The following is a 19,451-nucleotide window of genomic DNA, read 5'->3' as shown; positions in this document are numbered from 1 at the left end:
TCTCTGCTCCTTCCCTCCTTTGTCTCTGTCCTGCTCTTCCTTCAAGGTCCATCTTCTGGTTTCCTGTTTCCCTGGACCTGTTATCTCTCCCTCCTACAGTGGGTTGCTCTTGCTCTCTTGCGGGTGGTGGTGGGGGGGGGGCTTATTGCTTTCTCCCCTCCCACCTTCCCTGGGTCTGTCCCCTCCGTCACGTTTCCTCTGAGCCGCAGCCTTCCTCACAGCCCCAGTTAGCCAGCTGCCTGGCCTTTGCCCTCTCTGGCCTGAGCGTCCATGCTCTGTGCAGCTCTCCATTCTCCTCTCCCCAGCTGTGGTGCCCAGCTTTTGTTTTCCCCAGAAAGCCTATGGGGTGCAGGGTTCAGGCTGGGGAGATGAGAGGCACCTACCAGGCACCCTGTAGGAGTCTGCTCAGGCCCTGAGCGGAGCTGGGAGCCGGCCTGCAAGGCGAGGGTGGAAGGATTCTGGAGGGGCTGGCTGCCTTCCCCTCCCACCCCCTCAGTTCTCAGAGAAAGAGCAGGGTTCCCACCAACTGGGGCAGGCCAGGGCTTGAGCTGTGTCTCCGGGGTTTGGCCTGTGCCTCCCCAGTCCCCTGCTGGCCTTGGCTCAGCTTTCCCTGGCACAGCTTTGAGCACCCATGTGCAGACAGGCTCCCTTCCTGGAGGTGACTCACCCAGCCACTGGGGAGGGGAAGGGTCACTGGGCTCAGAGACCAGGGCCTAGTTGGCTGGGGGCATGCCTGTTCAGAGCCTCAGTTTCCCTGGTGAAGTGACAGATGCCACCTCCACTTAAGAACTGAATCCTGAGCAGGGCGCAATGTCATACACCTGCAATCCCAGCAGCTCAGGAGGCTGAGGTAGGAGGATCACGAGTTCAAAGCCAGCCTCAGCAAAGCAAGGTGCTAAGCAACTCAGTGAGACCCTGTCTCTAAATAAAATATAAAATAGGGCTGGGAATGTGGCTCAGTGGCACAGTGCTTCTGAATTCAATCCCTGGTACCCCTCCCCACCAAAAAAAAAAAAGAAAACAAACAAAAAAACTGAATTCCGAATTCTATGCCTGAATCTCAACAACTTGAGAAGCTGAGGCAGGGGTATTTCGAGTTGGAGACCAGCCTCAACAAATTAGCGAGGCTCTCGGCAACATAGTGAGACCCTGTCTCAAAATAAAAACAATAAGGTCTGGGAATGTGGCTCAGTGGTAAAGCACCCCTGGATTCAATCTCTAGTACCAAAAGAAAAAAAAAGAAAAGAAAAGAAATCCTTACTATTGAATTCTCACCAGTGGAGACATCTAAACAGAGGGTGCCCGACTTCACCACAGCCGTGGCCAGACCCAGGAGGAACAGGGACTGAGGAGTGGGGATCAAAGACTAAGAGGGTGCTGTGGCCAGTGGCTGACCCCAGCAGGGATCCAGAGAGCCCTCCCAGAGTCCAAGAATGGAGTGGGGGACAAAGCCCTCTCATTCCTCCGTCAGTTTCCCCACTGTCAAAACCAGAAACCCCTGCAGCGGAGGAGGAGAGAGAAGGAAATAGCAAAGGCGCTGCTACCCCATTCCCAGAGAGATGCAGACATCCGGGTGGCTGTCTGTGGAGCAGCAGGAGGGTCCGGCCAGAGGCCAGCACACAGGGACGGGAAGCTGAGTCGCCCGGGGGTGTTGCAATCCTGCCAGGGTCGCATTGGTACCATGCCTTTCACAACCAGCCCCCCACCCCCAGAGCAGACACGTGGTTGTGGGGGCACAGGGCCAGCCAACCTAGCGTCTGGGGACGGCCACCCTCCCCACCAGCTGCCAGGGATCACTGGCGGTCAAAGGCAGCCCATGGGGAAGGGGGAAGGCCTTGGAACGCAGCCCTGGAGAAAAGATGTGAGACGGGGAGGAAGTGGAGGGGCAGGCTTGGAGCCAGGAGGGGCTTGGGGGTGTGGAGCCAGGAGGGGCTGGGGGGCAAGCGATGGGGTTGCACAGTGGGGGTTCTGCAGCTTCGGTTTTGCAGTTTAGAGAGGCAGAGGAGGCAGATGTGGTGGTGCACACGGGAGATCTTACAGACTCCAGAGACTGAAGCAAGAGGATCACAAGTTCAAGGCCAGCCCCCCGCTATTTATCAAGACCCTATCTCAAATTTTAAAAAAGACTGGGGATGCCACTCAGTAGTTAAGCACCTCTGGTTTAATCCCCAGTGCCAATACCTAAATAAATAGGCAGAAGAGACATGTACCCCTAAGAGGAACTGAAGTTTGGACCCCAGAGATCAATCACCCAGGTGCACGGGGCGGGCAGCTGCGGGGCCAATGTCAGAAGAGGGCTGGGGGTGGCGGCGGGGTAGGAGCCAGGCACCGAGGGAATGTCTGAGCTAGGGACATTTGCAGAGGCGGGAGGGCAGGTGGAGGAGGTGGGCTGGGGACACAGCAGGCACCTGGGATGAACCTGAACCACACAGAGTTTTTCCTGAGACTCCTGAGGGGAGAGGGCAGCAGGGAGGGGGGTGAAGCTGTGCCCCCCGAGTGCAGGAGGGGGGCCACCGCGGGCTGAGGGTGCACCCCACTCCCTGGTCAGGAGGTTTGGAGGGAGGGTGCTTAAGAGTGACGGGCCTTGGCACTAAGGGACAAGTCCCGACCAAACTAATAGCCCTCGGACTCCCACCAGCCAGCTAAGGGCAAAAGGGAGGAAAGTGGGTGGGCACAGCGGTGGGGCGGGGCCACGAGGGCGGGGCTTAATTTGCCCCGCCCCACCCCAGCCTGATAAAAGCCGGCGGGTTGGGGACCTCCTACCCTACCTGGTCTGGGACTGTCCTAGCCCAGGTTGGTCCCAGGAGGGAGACACAAGAGCTGGGTGGGGGTGGAGAACCACGGTGGGGAGGGAAGTGGGGCCACTAATGTCGCCACCCGCCTCTGCCTCCAGGTGCCCCTCGCCGCCATGAGGCCCCTCCTGGCGCTTTCGGTTCTGATGGTGGTCCTGTCCGTGGTTCTGGAAGGTAAAAGTGGGCTAGGGGAATTGGGGGATTGGAGGTTGGGGACTAGGACTCTGGCCACAGCCTCAGGGTCCAGCATAGGGAGTCCTTGAAAGCTCTGGGGCCCTTCTGTGCCCTGGTTCCCCTGCAGTCCTCTGGTCACCCACCCCTAGCATGCTAGGAGGGTCTCAGGGTTCTCTAAAGGTCTGTCCAGTGTGGCAAGGCTGCCCAGGGAGCCCCACGACGGGTGACTTATGGGTCCCTCTGGGACTGGCTGTCCCGCATCTTCCTCCTTGCAAGGGACAGGAAGGTGAGGGCCACTCCAGTGCCCGCCCCCATTCTAACTCCAGGATCCCCAAGGGTGACTTTCAGGGACCTCCATATCCATCCCTGGAACCCCATCCTAGGGATTCTGCCTAATCACTGACATGTTTTCACCTCTCCCTCGATTGGGGGAGCAGGCCCAGCCCCAGCCCAGGCCGCCCCAGACGTCTCCAGCACCTTTGAGCAAATCCCGGGTAAGCTGAAGGAGTTTGGAAACACCCTGGAGGACAAGACCCGAGAAGCCATCAACCACATCAAGAACAGTGACTTTGCTACCAAGACTCGGTTAGGGCCCTTCCCAGGGGGCCGTGAAGGGACCTGTGGGTGAAGCCCCAAAGGGAAGTCCAAGATTAGCAGATTGGGGACACCGAGGCCCTAAGAGGCTTACAATATCCCTGTGGTCACCCAGCTAGATCTCAGGGTGCTAAGATTCACGGGACAGGTGCCCTGACTCCCATCCTGGAACATTTTAGAGATGGGCCTGGGGGGCACAAAGGACCCCAAGCAGGACAGTCCACAGGCTGGTGTAGACACCCTTCTTCCTGAGGGATCCCAGGAGAGGGGCGTGACAGCTGCCTGAGACCCCTCATCTCTAAAAGGAGTAGTTCTGAGGGGAGTAAGGGCCCTGAATGCCACCTGGCACGGGATCAAGGCTGATGCACTGATTAACCAACTTTTGTGCCCTTGGGCAAGTAGAGAATCCTCCATTTGTTAAGAGGTGTTTATTGAGCATCTTCCAAATGCAAGGAAGCCATCAACCTGGGGAAGTACACAGCGGTGACAAGTGGGGGAGACAGATGATAAACTGGTGAATCCCAACTAGTCCGCATGAGGTTAAGCACTGTGAAGATCCTAGAGAGGATGGGGGTGACAACCAAGGAAGGGAGAGCAGCTCTTTGAGATTGGTGGCTAGGTCTTCTCTGAGGAGGTGACATATTCAATTGAGATCTGAATGATGAGGAAAACTCAGCTGAACCAAAATTTAGGAAAAATGTTCTCTGTGAAGGGAAAGTACAAAGGCCCTGGGGCAGGAAGACCTGTCAGTAAGGAGAGGACTTCCAAGCAAGGGGGACAGTTCAGGAAAGGCCAGAGGCTGGACGGAGGGACAGCTAGGGCAGGAGCAGCCTTGGTGACAGTGTTGGGAGCAAGAGACGACAGGCCTGGAGCCAGGCCAGGTGAAGTGCTGTGACTTCCAAGGGCTCTGGTCTACCTGGGGAAACTGAGGCACACACAAGTTGACCCACCCAGCCCAGGTGTCTTCCTAATGCCTCAGACAATGGGGATGGGGACTCAGGAAGGGGACGATCAGGGAGTCATGGATAGAGTGGAACGGGGACCTCCTGGGGGGCTCCCGCAGTGACTCCTTCCCCCATTTCCCCCTCAGGAACTGGTTTTCTGAGACATTCACCAAAGTGAAGGAGAAGCTCAAAGACACCTTCTCCTGAACTCCTCAGGATGGAGCCCAGGCCAAGAGGGCGTCCATGAGCCCCAGCCCGTCACCCCACCTAATAAAAATCCTACAAGAATTCTCCCTGAGTGCGTCTTCACTGTGGGTCCCCAGGGGCTGCAGGACAGGGTCAGGTGGCGCCCTAAGGACTGCTGGCGGGGACTCCAAAGTATGGAGGTGCCTCGACTTGGCCTGTGCTCAGGAGGTTTTAGCTTTATGATCCCCAAAGAACCTGAAGAACTGTCGCTCCCAAAAAGGACACTAAGGCCCAGAGACGTGAAGTCCTTGGTCAAAGATCACATAGGCGGGGAGCAGAAGGCAGAGTGAAGCCTCAACCTCCACTTTCCCTGGGCTCCTTTGCTGGTTTGGGCTGCTCAGGACAAGAGGCTGGGTTTGATTTATCACGGCGCATAGTAGCTGCTCATTAAACTTCAAATGCAGAGAAAAGGGAGACGCAGAGGAAGGCAGGGGTGGGACTGGCTAGAGCCCTGATGCAGACCAGCAGTCCTCAGCCTCCAGGTCTCCATGTCCCCTCCTCCAGGAAGCCCTGCCTGACTCTAGGCTGGATCAGCGCCTTGCTCCCAGCCCTGCCCACTCTGGGTCATCACTGCCTGGGGACCAGACTGTGAGCCCCAGAGGGCAGAGGCAGGACTGTTGTCCCCACAGGGCCTCCAGGCATTACCCAGCATGGAATCAGTCCCAGTATGGGGGCTCAGAATATTAGGTAAAATAACAACGAAGCTAAACTTGAATAGAAGTCTGTCTTTTATGGGCATATCAGCATTATACATAATGGTGAGATTTCCTGTTGTTTTCTTTTACCAGGGTTGAACCCAGGGCCACTCTAGCACTGAGCTGCACCCCAGAGCCTTTTCTTTTCTTTTTCTTCTTGACACAGGGTCTCTCTAAGTGACCCAGGCTGGCCTTGAACTTGATCCTCCTGCACCAGCTTCCTGAGTTGCTGGGATTGCACCACACCAGGCTAAAAGTCCATCTTTGTTTTTGGTTTTTTTTTTTTTTTTTTTTTTTAATTTTTATTAGTTATTGATGGACTTTTATTTTATTCATTTATTTTATGTGGTGCTGAGAATCGAACCCAGTGCCTCACACATGCCAGGCCAGAAATCTACCACTGAGCCCCAGCCCCAGCCCCTAAAAGTCCATCTTAACACGTTGAAATTCCTACAAACTCCTGTCACACAGAGGCTGCCACGGCTCCACTTCTTTTCATTTATCTTATGGTGCTGGGGATGGAACCCAGGATGGAACCCAGAGCCCGTGCCTACTAGGCAGGCCTCTGTCACTGAGCCCCAGCCCCAGCCCTCCCCTCGGCTCCTCTGCCTCCGCTTCCCGCTGACTGATCTCTGATGTGTGATGTCTACTCCATCGTTTGCCCGGTTACTCGCTGGCTCCAGTTAATGGGATGCCAGGCCCATGCCACCTGTCTTTTCTTCTTTTTGAGGTCCCAGGGCCTTGCACATGCCAGGCCAGTGCTCTAGTGCCGGCCTACAGCCCCACTCCTTTTTTATTTTCATTTTTTTGTACCAGGAATTGAATCCTGGGATGCTTTACCCCTGAGCCACATCCCCAACCACCCCCCCCCTTTTTTTTTTTTTTTGGTACTTGAGATTGAACTCAGAGGCACTCGACCACTGAGCCACACCCTCAGCCCGATTTTGTGTTTAATTTAGAGACAGGATCTCGCTGAGTTGCTTAGCAACTCAGAGTTGCCGAGACTGGCTTTGAACTCAGGATCCTCCTGTCTCAGCCTCTCAAGCCTCTGGAACTAGGGGTATGCGCCACAGCACCTGGCATCCCCAGCCCTTTTTACTTTTCATTTTGAGACAAGAGTTTTGCTAAGTTGCTTTGGGTCTCACTGAGTTGCTGAGGTTGACCACCATCTTGTCATCCTCCTCCCTCAGCCTTTTGAGTCTCTAGGATTCCAGAGGAGTGCCACCACCCCTGGTGCATGGAAACTGTCCTGCTCCTGCGGTGCCTCAGTTCCTAGAACAGTGCCTGACACACAGTAGGTGCTCAATAAACACTGTGGCCAGGTAGAATTGTCACCCAGTGGTACAGCTCTTGCCCAGGATGTGTGAGGTCCTGGGTTCCAGCCCTGGCACCTCCAACAAAACCAAATGACAACTCTCCAAAGCCATGAAGATCACTGGGTTTCCACTTAGGGCAGATGGGCAGACGGGCAGACGGGCAGATGCTCAGGTGCAGGCATCACCCACTCCTGAATTCCGAGTTTGCGATTTCCCTTCTCTGTTTCTTACATCAGAGGCAATGCATATGTCCTTCAGGATCTTGACAGCATAGAGCCCTGGTCACACCAAGGAGACACCCAGAGTCCCAGGCCCGTATGTGGAGTCCACACTTGCAGGGCAGCCAAGGCAGGGAAGGGGCTCCATGCTGGGCACCTGGCCCCGCCCCTGGGGCCGACAGGGATTCCTGGGGGAGGGGATGTGAAACCCTGGTGATTCAGAATTAGCCCAAGAGAATCATAGCCAGGCACAGGGGTGCACCCCTGTAACCCCAGCACTTGGGCCAGGGCTCAGGTGGGAGGATCACCCTGTATCAAAATAAGGTAAAAATAAATAAAAACAATTAAAAGGATGGGGGCATGGCTCCGTGGTGAAATGCCCCTGAGTCCAATCCTCAGCACCAGAAGGAAAACAAAACAAACACGAGTAGATGCCCTGAATGACGCTCCGGGTGAGACTGTTCAGCAGTTCCTTCAAAAGCTCAAGGACAGACCGGGCGGCCTGGTGGCACATACCTGCTGTCCCACAGCTTGGGGGGCTGAGGCTGGAGGATCACCAACTTCAAAGCCAGCCAGGCCCTGTCACAAAGCAGAAAGTAAATGGGGGTGGGGGGTGGACTGGGGCTGGGGCTGGGACTGAGTGGTAGAGCGCTCACCTAGCACAGAGAGGCCCTGGGTTGGATCCTCAGCACCCATGAAAATGAACTAATAAAATGAAGACACTGTGTCCAACTGCAACTAAAAATAAATGTTTTTTTTTTTTTGTTGTTGTTGTTTTTTAAAAGTAAATGTGCTTGGGATGTAGCTCAGTGGACCAGGGGATGTCACCCAGCGCCCCTGGTTCAATCCCCAATACAGAGAGAGAGAGAGAGAGAGAGAGAGAGAGAGAGAGAACAGTAGTTAGACAAAGAAGCCAGACACAGAAGCCATCCATTCCTCTCCATTCCTGTGAAACATCTGGACAGGTGAATGAAATGGCTAGGGGTGGAAGGTAGGTAGAGCCGGGTCGGAGAGAAAGGAAGGGGGGACCACCACGAGGCTTACAAGTCTCCTTTAGGGATGATGAAAGAATGTTCTGGAATTGGTGGTAATGGTTGTGCAAATGGTACTAAAACCTTATTTAATCATTGGTCTGCCTGGGCAGTGCTGGGGAGGGACCCAGGGTACAGGCCTGCTGGGCAACGGCGGTGCCCTGGGCTCCGTCTGTGACCGCTGTTGACCAGTGACGGGACCTTGCTTCCCCAATGCTGAAGGATAACACCAGAGAAGCAGACCGAGGCGAGAGGAGAGTGGACCGTGGAGGCTTCATTAAAGGACAGCGGAAAAGGCTTCTCCCAGGAAGAAGGGGACCCTAAAGGCACATCCGTGGAAGGGCGGCCAGGTCTGCCCTTTTCATGGCTGAGGCCTTCTCCTGGTGTCCCACACTCCTGTCCTCGGTCTCCCTCTGTCCTGCTGTGATAGACCGCAGGTGGGAAGGCCAGAAGGTGGGAGAAGGGGGACTGATGGGCAGGGAGGAGTGATCCGGCAGGAAGGGCCTGGGGGGTCTGATTAGCACCTTGCTGTTTGGTGCAAGCTGCTTCATTAACAGTTCCTTAGGTAGGGCTCAGGGCCTTGGGGACATTAGCATTTCAATTTCCCAGGTGGAGTTCTGGTTGCTGGACTCCATTTTCTTAATGGCCTCCGCTTGCTTTCTTCATCTCACTCACCTGAGACCCGATTTCCCTAACCACACTAACTACCCATCTTCAAATCTGGCTTCATATCTTTGACCCTTCAGATTTCCTTTAGAGACGGCCTCCCTGGCGCCCCCCCCATCCCCCGCTAGCTGTGCACTGACCCTCTGCCTGCTCGGCCTCCGGAGGCCTTGGGGTCACAGACTTGCGCACTGCACCAGCTTAGAGGGGGATCTTATTTTTATTTATTTTTTTTTTTTTAGTATTTTTTTAGCTGTAGATGGACAAATACCTTTTTTTGTTTGTCTATTTGTATGTGGTGCTGAGGATCCAGCCCAGGGCCCCGGGCGCTAGGCCAGCCTCCCCCGCTGAGCCCCAGCCCAGCCCCTTACAGGGTGAAGCTGATGGAGTGGGAATGACCTCTCAGTTTCCATCAGGAACGAGTGTCCCATGTCTGGGGTCTCAGGGTCCATCGCCACCAATCCTAGTCCCTCCCCCTCCCCCGCCCCCACAGGTGTTTTTCAGTTGCCTCTGAAGTCCACAGTGAATGACCTTCGGCCTGACCCCGTCACTAAGATGAGCAAACATTGCGGGCAGCAAACAACAAACAGCCCACAGCCCTCCCTGCACAGCGGCCTTGGAGCTGGGGCAGGGGACAGAGACCTCCCCCACACTCTCCAGGTGGGAGGGGCGGAGGAAATCCCTGCTCAGCCCGGTGGAGAGTGAGGCCCGGTGCAGATGGACACCCACGCCCGCCCGCAGCCTCGGTTTCCTCATCTGTAAAAAGGGGATTCCGGGCCTGAGATCTCAGGGGCTCAGGAGGTTGAGGAGGAGGATCTTGATTTCGAGGCCAGCCTCAGCCACTTAGCAAGATGCTGTCTCAAAATAAAAACTAAAAGGGGCCTGATGTGGCTCAGCCGGGAAGCACCCCTGGGCTCAATCCCCAGTACTAGCTCTCCAAAAGCGGGGGACATCAAGAATGCCACCTCCCAGGGCCCTGGTGACCTCTGCCCCTGTGACCACGCTCTGCCTGTTGCACAGCAAGGGCTAGGGACACAGATTCTAAATTCTAAATAGAGAGCAGCAGATGATGACCAAGCACCTCCCCTGGGCACTCCATGTGCCCGATCTCCTGATTTCTTTTCTGCTCCTGCTCCCGGGGTGGGGTGAGCCTGTGAGGTCGCAGCCTTTGACTCCCAAGGCAAGGACGGTGGGGGCAGGGGAACAGGCCCAGAGAGGTCAGGTGACCTGTATCAGGTCACACTGCTGGGAAGAAATGGAGTTAGCTCTGAACACCCAAAAAGGCACAGTGGGTTTATTTTTATTTGGGTTTTTGTTTCTCTGTTGGGTCGCAATTCATGTGACACACATTTTCCTACTTCAGCCATTTTTCGGTGTATATAGTGCACCGAGTACATGCAGGTGGTTGCACAACCATCCATACTATTTCCAGAACTTCCTCATCATCCCAAACAGCAACTCTGGGTAGTCTTATCTTTTTTTTTTTTTTAATGTATTTTTAAATGTATAAAAATGGGTAAAATGTATTTAAAAAATCAGACTTTTTATACCTTTATTTATTTTTATATGGTGCTGAGGATCGAACCCAGTGCCTCACACGTGCCAGGCAAGTGCTCTACCACTGAGCCCCAGCCCCAGGCCCTTGGTAGTCTTCTCTTGTTGGTTCTTGTTAGCAATAACCTCCAGGGACTGTGTGTTCAGCACCTACCATGGGGAGGTCCAAATTCTCCCGGAGGCTCCAGGTCAGGACCATCCTGTACAGTTGTTCGGGTTACAACCAAGGTTAGCTTCTCAGAATTGCCACTGACAAACAGAGCATGCCTGTCATCCCAGCAACCTGTGAGACTGAGGTGGGCAGATCCCAAGTTCAAGGCCAGCCTGGGCCACTTAGTAATGCTGAGCCTGGTTGAAAATAAAAAGGGCTGGGGATGGAGTTCCATTGTAAGGTGCCCTGAGTTCAATCCCCAGAATGATTTTTTTTTTTCTTTTTACTTATTCATGACGCTAGGCAGAGTGGCACAGGCCTGTCGTCCCAGCTACTCAGGAGGCTGAGGCAGAAGGGTCACTCAAGTCCAGGAGTTGAAGGTCGACCTGAGCAACATAGTGAGATCCCATCTTTAAATTAAAAAAAAAAAAATCTGTCTTTAAAAAAAATGAAAGAAATCATTGTTGAACTGGAATCCACATGCAACTGGGTGTCTGGTACTTGGTCTGCAACCCTAGACCAAGGCATCCCATGATCCCTGGCCAAGCCGTGAGCCCTGGGGTGTGGCTGGGTGCTCTCTCCCCTCCTCACACCGGGTCTGTGCCTGCTGCGGCCCTCCAGGCCTGCTCCTCTGCAGCTGGACCTTCCTGCCTGGGCCCTGCTCAGCCTTCACAGGGACCTGGGGGGCAGGTGCCCGTCACCCTCCCATTTTACACCAGGAAACACTGAGACCCAGAGAAGGGATCGTCTCTGCCTGGCTGTGCAGTGAGGGAGACAGGCTTGGAGGCCCAGGGCCGTCAGCAGAGCCAGCCAAGAAGAAAGAGCTAGAATGTTCAGGATCCAAGGGATGGCAGGAGGTGAATGGGGAAGAAACACAGGTTGGGGACCTGGGACTGTACCGCTGTCCAGCCATCCAACTCTGGCCCTGGAGAGACAAAGTAAATAATCACAGCCACTCACCGTCCATGAGCCCACACTGCTGGTCTCTCCCTTAAGGGGGGTGGGAGGAGAGAGGCCAGCGTGGGCGGGCATGGCCTCTGATTGTCACTGTCACCTGGGCCCTTCTCTCTGAAGTCCCTGCCAAGGCCTGTGGGGAGGTGGCTGTGGGAGGGCTCTGCTGGTGCAGCCGGCCCCTCCCCAGATCTGGAGAACTGAGCACAGAGGGGCTGAGAGACGGAACCCCCAGAAATGCCGCTCCTGGGAGACCGGGCCCGGGCCCTGCCCTCCCTCTGCTTCTGCCTGCTGGTCCTGGCCTGGGTTGCGGGTGAGGAGCGGGGTCTCCTGTGGGGCTGGTAGACATGGGTGCCGCCCTGGGTGCCGGATGCTGTGTGTGGGCGCACAGGTGTGACTGGGGTTTACGTGTCAGGGGCTGGTGTGAAGTGTAAACGTGGGGTTGGTACAAATCACAGTGGTCATTTGCGTGTGACAAGCAGATGTGTGCGTGCAGCCCGGGTTCGATCCTTAGCACCACATACAAACGAAGATGTTGTGTCCGCCAAGAACTAAGGAAAAAATAAATAAATGTTAAAATTCTCTATCTCTCTCTCTCTCTCTCTCTCTCTCTCTCTCTGTCCCTCTCTCTCACTCTCTCTTTAAAAAAAAAAAAAAGAAAAGAAAGTTTGAAGCCAGCCTCAGGGACTCAGTGAAGCCCTAAGCAACTCAATGAGACTGTGTCTCAAAATTAAAAATAAAAAGGGCTGGGGATGTGGCTCAGTGGTTAAGTGCCTCTGGGTTCACTCCCCAGGATCAAAAAAAAAAAAAAAAAAAAAACCAAACAGGAAATTGGAGTGAGAGGCCATGTGTGAGGGTTTCTGTGAGCGTGCGGGTGTTGGGCGTGTTTTGCACATGGATTTCTCTCACATGGATACAGTGCCTCTGTGTGTCCTTTGTGCACTGTGTTAGCTCCGGTTGCCTCCAGAGGCAGGGGTATGAGTCCCCCATTCTACAGAAGGGAAAACTGAGTCTTAGAGCAGTTATGTCGTGAGCAGAAGCCATGCAGGTCACCTGGTGCCTCTGGACAAGTGTGTGTGGTGGGCCTGTGTCACAGGTGGGCTTGTGGGTGGGGTCTGCACCTGTGTGTGGGTGCTGCACCCACAGGTGTGTGCAAGGAAGCCAACTGTGACCCATGGGGGGACATCCGGCCATGAGGAGGGGTGACAGCGAGGCCATGCCAACAGCCATCCTGTGCTGTTCTCCCTCCGCTGGGTGCTGTGTGGTGGTGGCTCGGACCCTGTGCAGGGGCCGAGGGGGACGCGGGTGGCTGGGGCGGTCCCAGACAGCAGATCAGGTGGCTCGAGGAGGCATGGCGAGGTGGAGACAGACGGAGGGGGAAGACCACACAGGGCCAGGGCCAGCTCTGGGGTACAGGGAGAGGGGAGAGTCAATGGTGGAAGGGGACAAGAGGTCAGAAGGCCTAGGAGGGAGCAGGAGGCAGTCCAGGCCCCCGGAGTGACAGGGGGTGAGCTCGGGGAGAGACGGAGGAGTGGGGTTCTGGGGTCCCAGCAACTCGAGCTGCTCTCTGTCCCCCCCAGCATGTGTGCCCACAGGGACCCCGAGCCTTGAGCCAGGCCCCGAGAAGAGCCGCTGGAGCCTGGTGCCGGGCAGGCTGAAGGAGCTGGTGGAGCCGCTGGTGACCAGGACCAGAGAGAGGTGGCAGTGGTTCTGGTGAGCCTGCGCCGGCATTAGGCTGGGGGGAGAGCAGGCTGGGCCCCGGGGCTGAGGGAGGAGGCTGGGGCCTATCCCTGGACTCTAGCTCTCCGGGGAGCGGAGGGGCCTGGGGCTGCCGCGGGGCTGAGGGCAGTGGAAGGTGAGAGGGCAGAGCCGGGACCCTGGGTCAGAGGGAGGGGAGGCCAGGGCAGGGCCTTCGAGGGGCTTGGGGTCTCAACTGTGGTGTCCCCTTCCTGCAGGCGCCCTGGGGCCCTCCAGGGCTTCATGCAGACCTACTATGATGACCACCTGAAAGACCTGGGTCCCCGCACCCAGGCCTGGCTCCTCAGCTCCAAGGACAGTCTCCTGAACAAGGCCCAGAGCCTGTGTCCCCAGCTGCTCTGCAGGGAATGGGCCCAGGATTAGCCTGCCCACCTCCCCCCCAGCTCCAATAAAGACCTCCTTATCTGTGTCCCTGTCCAGTCCCCTCCTTTGTGAAGCTGGAGATAACCCTCTCCACCCATGCCCAGGAATTATGAGTGGAAGAGGCCACACCTGGCAGGGGGGAGACCCTGGGGGGTGGGGTGCTGGGGGAAGGGGCTGGGGGCGAACCGGGTTGGGGGACTTCAAGGCACCTGCGTTTCTGGGGAGCGGGGAGGGTGAGCGGGTCCCCAGGGTGGGCCCTCAGAGCTCTGCCCTAGTTTCCCAGCAGACTCAGGCCCCAGGCCCCGTTCCTGGTGGGTGCTCGGGACGCCCAGCCCCTCCGCAGCTCCCACCGCCCCCTCTGTCAGAGGGGAATGATCAGCCGGGGTTATCTGAGGTTTGACCTGGGGTTAGCGGACGGACGTCACTGTCCCTCTTGCCCTTCCTGCCCCCCGCCCCGCCTTGGTGGCTCTGTTGGCCAGGACTTTGGCCCAGGCTGAGGAGGTGGCAGCCGTGGAGGGAGGTGGGCCTCCAGGGGTATAAAGCCTGGGTGCCTGTCGGGAGCTGGTGAGGACAGAAGGCAGAGCCAGAGCCCGGTAAGAGAGGGCCTGCGGGGGCGGGTGGGGAGGGGAGGGGGCGACATGGTTAAATTGGAAATTGCTAGAGTGGCCATGATGCTCACGATGGCACCACGGAATGCGGAATCCCCGTGTGTCTCCCCCCTGAGCCTCCTGGGTCGATCTGGACCTGTCTTCTACTGTAGTTTCTTCAAAGTGAGAGGGTGGCTTTGTGCAGTTAGTAGTTAGCCCGGAGCTCCTTCCAGTGTGGACTGGGACAAGGATTAGGGAGCCCCGTGGAGGGACATGTCCTCTGTGCTCTGCTGGGCGGGAGTCTTCTTGGGCTCCCAGCTGGACCTCAAGGAGGCTTCTCCAGGGAGTGAGTGGACTTGCCTGGAGTTGACAGGACAGGGCTGGGGTGCACTGTGGCAGCGGCTTGCCCAGCATGCACAGGGCCTGGGCTCCATCCCCAGCTCCACACACACAAAGCCCACCAGGCGAGAACTGTCAAAATCAGGGCAGTTAGAACAGAGGTCCAAAATAGACCCCTTGTCCTGTCAATGTGACCTCGAGTCAAGCAGGAGGAACCAGGAGCACAATTCCAGACCCCTGCCTCAGAGGGGGTGGGCCCCAGTGACCAGCCCAGTGACCCTGCTGCTCAACACCCCTCAGTCTTCCAGGTCCCTCGACGCCATGGGCACGCGATTCCTCCTGGCTCTGTGCCTGGTCCTCCTGGTGCTGAGCTGTGGTGAGTGGCCTGCAAGGGGCATCTCCGAGGAGGGGGAGCTGGGAGCATCTTCTCACCCAACCTGGGCCGCCTCCTCTCCTGGGCTGGCTTGTTTCAGCGCCCCTAAGCCTTGCCCTCTCCGCCCCTGCAGAGATCCAGGGGCTCCCGCAAGATGAGCCTGCCAGCCCGCCTCTGCTGGCCCAGGTGAAGGAGTCGCTCTCCAGCTACTGGGGCTCCGCCAAGGCAGCTGCCCAGGGCCTGTACGAGAAGACATACCTGAACAACATGGACGAGAAAATCAGGTGTCGTCTCCCCTGGGAGAGAAAGAGCTGGCCCCTGATATCAACCACGGCAAGAACCTGGGAGTCCAGGCCCAGCCCCCTCCCTCAGACCCGGGGGTCCAGCCCAGATCTCCTCCCTCAGACCCACCCAGCCCTCCTCCCTTAGACCCAGGGGTCCAGACCCAGCCTCCTCCCTCAGACCCGGGGGTCCAGGCCCAGCCCTCCTGTCTCTGACCCTCAGCCCTTTCTCCCCAGGGACTTGTACAGCAAGGGCTCGGCAGCCATGAGCACCTACGCAGGCATCTTCACTGACCAGCTCCTCACTCTGCTGAAGGGAGAGTAGTGTCAACCCTGGGTGGTGGGTGGGGAGCCCAGGCCCCAGCATCCCCTGGTTCTCCTGACCTTCCTGGGAATCGGATGGGGCTCCTCCCACGCCAGCTGCTCTCAGCCCTCCCCTACTCTGGCCTGAACTCTCACCAGTGAGTGAAAAAAAATAAATAATAAATATTTATTCTCTTTGATGTGGTGGCTTTTCTGGGGCTCAGGGACCAACATAGAGACACTGACTGAGTCCAAACAACATTTAGTCAGCAGGTATTGTCTGTGTGTGGCTATAATCTGGAGCCTGGTCCTGGGAATGAAGAGGAAAATAAAAACAAGAAGTGATCATAACAATGAGTCACTGCTCTTGACTAAGGTCTGATGTTCCCGTGGGTAAAATGACAAATCATGGACGAAGATAACCTATAGTGACCCCTGACAGCACAGAACCCCTGTGCTGACACTTTACTTTTTATTTTCCTCACTTTTTGTTGTTGTTGTTGGGGGTGTAAGGACTGAGCCCAGGGCCTCAGGCATGCCAGGCAGACGCTCCAGCATTGAGCTCCACCAGGACCCTGAGACGACAGTTTAGATGTGGCATCTCAGGGAGTATCCGAGGCAGGGAGGTGGGCACCCACGAGTCCCTGCTAAGCTTATGAAGTTAGTTCACAGTTTGGAGGGGACACAGGAAGTCAGACCTCTGAAGCCCGGATGCTGTGACAATCCAATGCATTCACCTCACCTGATTTCCTGGAGCTTGGCACCAAGCCCTGAGGGCATAGAGGTAGTCCTGCCCTCAAGGGGCTTCTCAAAAAGCCACCGAGGGTGCCCACCTGTAATCCCAGCAGAGTGGGAGGATCAAGAGTTCAAAGCCAGCCTCAGCAATTTAGGGAGGCCCTTAGTAGTTTAGCGAGACCCTGTCTCTAAATAAAATACAAAAAAGGGCTAGGGATGTGGCTCAGTGGCTAAGCGCCCCTGAGGTCAACCCCTGGTACCTATAAAAGCCACGGATGGAGGCTGTAGCTCAGTGGTGGACTGCTTGCCTAACACATCTGAGGCCCTGGATTTGATCACCAGCACATTTAAAAAATAAAAATAAACAAGCCACTGATCAGGGACTGTTGCAGCTGCAGGCAGTTCTAGCGATTCTGATTTTATAGTATGTTCTGTGGGCTGTTCTCTCCTTGTTAGTAATAACACTTCCTAAGCTCCTCAGAGCCAGGAGCTCCACTCCACCCTGAGGCTACAGCTAGACCCCTGCCTCAGGGAGCAAGAAGACAAGTGGAGATCATTTCAGACAGCAGCATGGACCCCAAGGAAGACTGAGTGGAAGAGACCCCCAGACCTTGGATGTGGCTGTTCTAAGCAGGCAGAAGTAGGGCCCAGGCTCTATGGAAGACAGGATGACCAGGCTGGAACAAGTCAAGGGGACACAGTGCAATGCATTCTGGGTAGGACTGTTGTTGCTGGAAAGTGGGGGAGAGGAGTAGGTGTTGATTGGGCCCCCAGGGTCCAGGTGGGGTGGTTAGAAGGTGGGAGGGAGCATCTAGCAGCAGGAAATTTCAAGCAAAAAGCACAGGGTGAAGGACAAGGGTGGGGCTCCATGGGCTGAGGGAGGCCGGTGCTGGGCCGCAGGGTGGATGATGGAGGGGGCGCTGAGGGAGCAGAGGATGCTCCTGTAAGTCTCAGGGGTGGGGCTGTGGGTCCCTGGGGATCCATGGCCTGGATTTCTCCTAATCTGCTTGGCATTACCCTCCAGTCAGTCTTTCAACGATCTTGGGGCAGTTTTCCCAGGTTCTGAGGCTGGGCAGCCAGTAGAAAACAGAGGCCTTGGGAGGGGCTGTGGGCAATGTCCCCAAGTCCCCAGGTCTGGGAAGAACTGAGGCTGCCAAGACCAGGGGGTGGTGGGGAGGGGGAAACCCTGGGGGGGAACAATCCCTGCTCTGTCCACTTGTTTCCCACAGACTCGAGCCAAACCAAACCACTGTCCAAGCCAGCTTTGCTTCCAACCAATCCGGATGCCATTCCCAGACTCCTCCTGCCTTTCTCAGACCCCGACTCCCTTCAGGACCCCAGAGTCCAGGACCTCAGAGTCCTCCTCCCAAGAGCTCAGCACACTGAAGGACAGACTCCTCCTTCCTGAGACTTGGAAGTCTGGACCCTGAATCCCTTCTCCTTAGAGCCTAGAAGTTCAGGTCCCCAGCCCCCTTCCCCCTTGAAACCTGAAATCATAAACCCTGGCCAGTGTTGGGCTCCCCCTAGTGGAGGGCAGAGAAGGCCCATTCTTCTTAACTGAATGGGATTTATTTGGTTACTCAACAGACAAGGAGCAAGGGCTCTGGTTCTGAAGGGCCCTGTGCAATGTCACAAAATTGAGAGAGATTCTCATGCTCTATTGGATCAGGACCTGCAGTGTATGAGGCTTGGAGGGCATATTGTGGCATTTTATAACTAGAGCTGGGAGCTACCTCCCTAATCCTTTTGAAATTATTATGAGTATTATTAGTATCATTATTTTTTTGGTGCCAGGATTGAATTCAGAGGTGCTTAACTACTGAGCCACATCCCTAGTCTTCTTTTTTATTAAGACAGGGTCTCACTAGGTTGCTTACAGCCTCCCTAAATTGCTGAGGCTGGCTTTGAACTTGCAATCCTCCTGCCTCAGATTCCTGATTATAGGCATAAGCCAGCACACCCAGCCCTTTTTGAAATTTTGAGAGAGGGTCTCTCTACATTGCTGAGGTTGGCCTCAAACTTGTGATACTCCTGCCTCCACCTTCTGCTTCGCTAGGGTTACAAGCATGGGCCATCACACCCACTGAAGCAAGGAGCTACAGGTTTCATTCTCTTCCTTGCATAGGCCCTCAAATCACCTGTGCATTCAAAGAGCCTCGTCCAATCATCCCCAGGGCAGTGCTGGAGTTTCAGGAGCAGCCACCAGGGTCCTGGGTCTGCCTGCTCAATGAGGGGGACACACCCATTCCTGGCAGTGATTACAAAAAGTGAACAGGGGTGGGGAAGCTGAGGGGACTAGAGAGGCTGGGGAGAGGGTGCCTGGCCCTGTAGAGAAGAGAAGCTTCTATTATGACCTCTAGTTTAAACTAGTTATGGTGGTGCATATTTGTAATCCCAGCAATTCAGTAGGCTGAGGCAGGAGGATCTTAAGTTGAAGGCCAGCCTCAGCAGCTTACACAGGCCCCATCTCAAATACAACAAAAGCACCTAGTTTATAGGGGGTAAGATACTGAGGCTCAAATACATGTCACTTTTCTGGGATCATTTAGTCGGTCGGTAGCACGACCCGGGTGGATGCAGGTGAGAGGTTCCCCCAACGCACTGGTGGAGGTTCAACAGTCTGAGAGGTCTACGTCCTCCCTAGGCCTCCGTGACGCCCTTTCTGAGGTCACCCTCAGCACGTGCCCGCCTTGGCGCTGTAGGAAGACACACAGCTAATGAAACATAATGGCGTTCTCAAAGCCCACGAAGCTGAGTTCAGGATGGCGAGGTCTGCCAGACAGCGAAGGCCACTAGGGGAACGAACATGCGCACTAAAAGTACGGCTGCCCAAAGCCCAGGGAGGGGCTGACAGGGTCCCATTCAGAGGTTTTTGTAGCCGTAAGAATCCTGAAATAGGAACTCTGAACGCACGGGGGGAGACTATAATCTCTGGGGACTTGAAGGAGGAAAGGTGTCAGGAGGCGAAAACACCCACCGAAGGACCTTCTCCTTTGAGTCCCACTACGGTGGCCAGAGAGGTTCCTTTAAAGCACGAGGGGCGTGGTTCGGGCGGGATGTTTTGAAACGTTACGGTGGCCGGAAAAGTTCAAGAACCTTGGAATGAAAAACAGAAACGACGGACCGAAGCGGGCAGGAGGGCGTGGAAAGCTCATACAAATCGAAAAGGCGGGTTAACTCGAGAGACAGAATGAACAGAATTTGTGGAAAGTGAACACGTTGTTCCAAAAGTCCTGGAACTTCGGTGCATTCAGTGTTTATTCCAGGTGAAAACAAACAAGCTGCAGGGCAGAGAGTGGGGAGAGGCGAAGTACGGTGGCTAGTTTGGTCCTTTCATAGCCGGAAGTGGAACTTTGGGAAGGCGTGGCTGCGGCGCTCTTGGC

At 55.7% G+C, this 19,451-nt stretch overlaps 3 protein-coding genes across 4 annotated transcripts; all 3 read left to right on the top strand.

Annotated features, from left to right (window-relative positions):
• The first annotated feature begins 2,751 nt into the window (after positions 1-2,751).
• On the top strand, positions 2,752-4,795 carry Apoc1 (apolipoprotein C1). Its single transcript, XM_026403869.2, has 4 exons — positions 2,752-2,793; positions 2,894-2,966; positions 3,404-3,551; positions 4,651-4,795. The coding sequence occupies exons 2-4, from the start codon at positions 2,909-2,911 to the stop codon at positions 4,709-4,711; spliced, it is 267 nt and encodes an 88-aa protein (XP_026259654.1). The 5' UTR covers positions 2,752-2,793; positions 2,894-2,908; the 3' UTR covers positions 4,712-4,795.
• A 6,644-nt stretch (positions 4,796-11,439) lies between these two features.
• On the top strand, positions 11,440-13,496 carry Apoc4 (apolipoprotein C4). Its single transcript, XM_026403870.2, has 3 exons — positions 11,440-11,642; positions 12,910-13,042; positions 13,285-13,496. The coding sequence occupies exons 1-3, from the start codon at positions 11,567-11,569 to the stop codon at positions 13,448-13,450; spliced, it is 375 nt and encodes a 124-aa protein (XP_026259655.2). The 5' UTR covers positions 11,440-11,566; the 3' UTR covers positions 13,451-13,496.
• A 441-nt stretch (positions 13,497-13,937) lies between these two features.
• Apoc2 (apolipoprotein C2) lies at positions 13,938-15,523 on the top strand. 2 transcript variants are annotated; one of them, XM_026403855.2, is made up of 4 exons: positions 13,938-14,043; positions 14,677-14,752; positions 14,883-15,033; positions 15,268-15,523. In XM_026403855.2, exons 2-4 carry the CDS (start codon positions 14,698-14,700, stop codon positions 15,353-15,355), a joined length of 294 nt encoding a protein of 97 aa, XP_026259640.1. In that variant the 5' UTR covers positions 13,938-14,043; positions 14,677-14,697; the 3' UTR covers positions 15,356-15,523. The 2 variants fall into 2 exon arrangements, with proteins under 2 accessions (XP_026259640.1, XP_026259641.1); XM_026403856.2 differs by having other exon boundaries at positions 14,008-14,043; positions 14,685-14,752.
• Positions 15,524-19,451: the final 3,928 nt, after the last annotated feature.

This window comes from Urocitellus parryii, chromosome 15 (genome assembly GCF_045843805.1).
Source record: "Urocitellus parryii isolate mUroPar1 chromosome 15, mUroPar1.hap1, whole genome shotgun sequence".
NCBI classification, from domain to species: Eukaryota; Metazoa; Chordata; class Mammalia; order Rodentia; family Sciuridae; genus Urocitellus; species Urocitellus parryii.
Note: the sequence above shows the minus strand (reverse complement) of the source record. Positions and strands in the feature narration are given on the sequence as shown.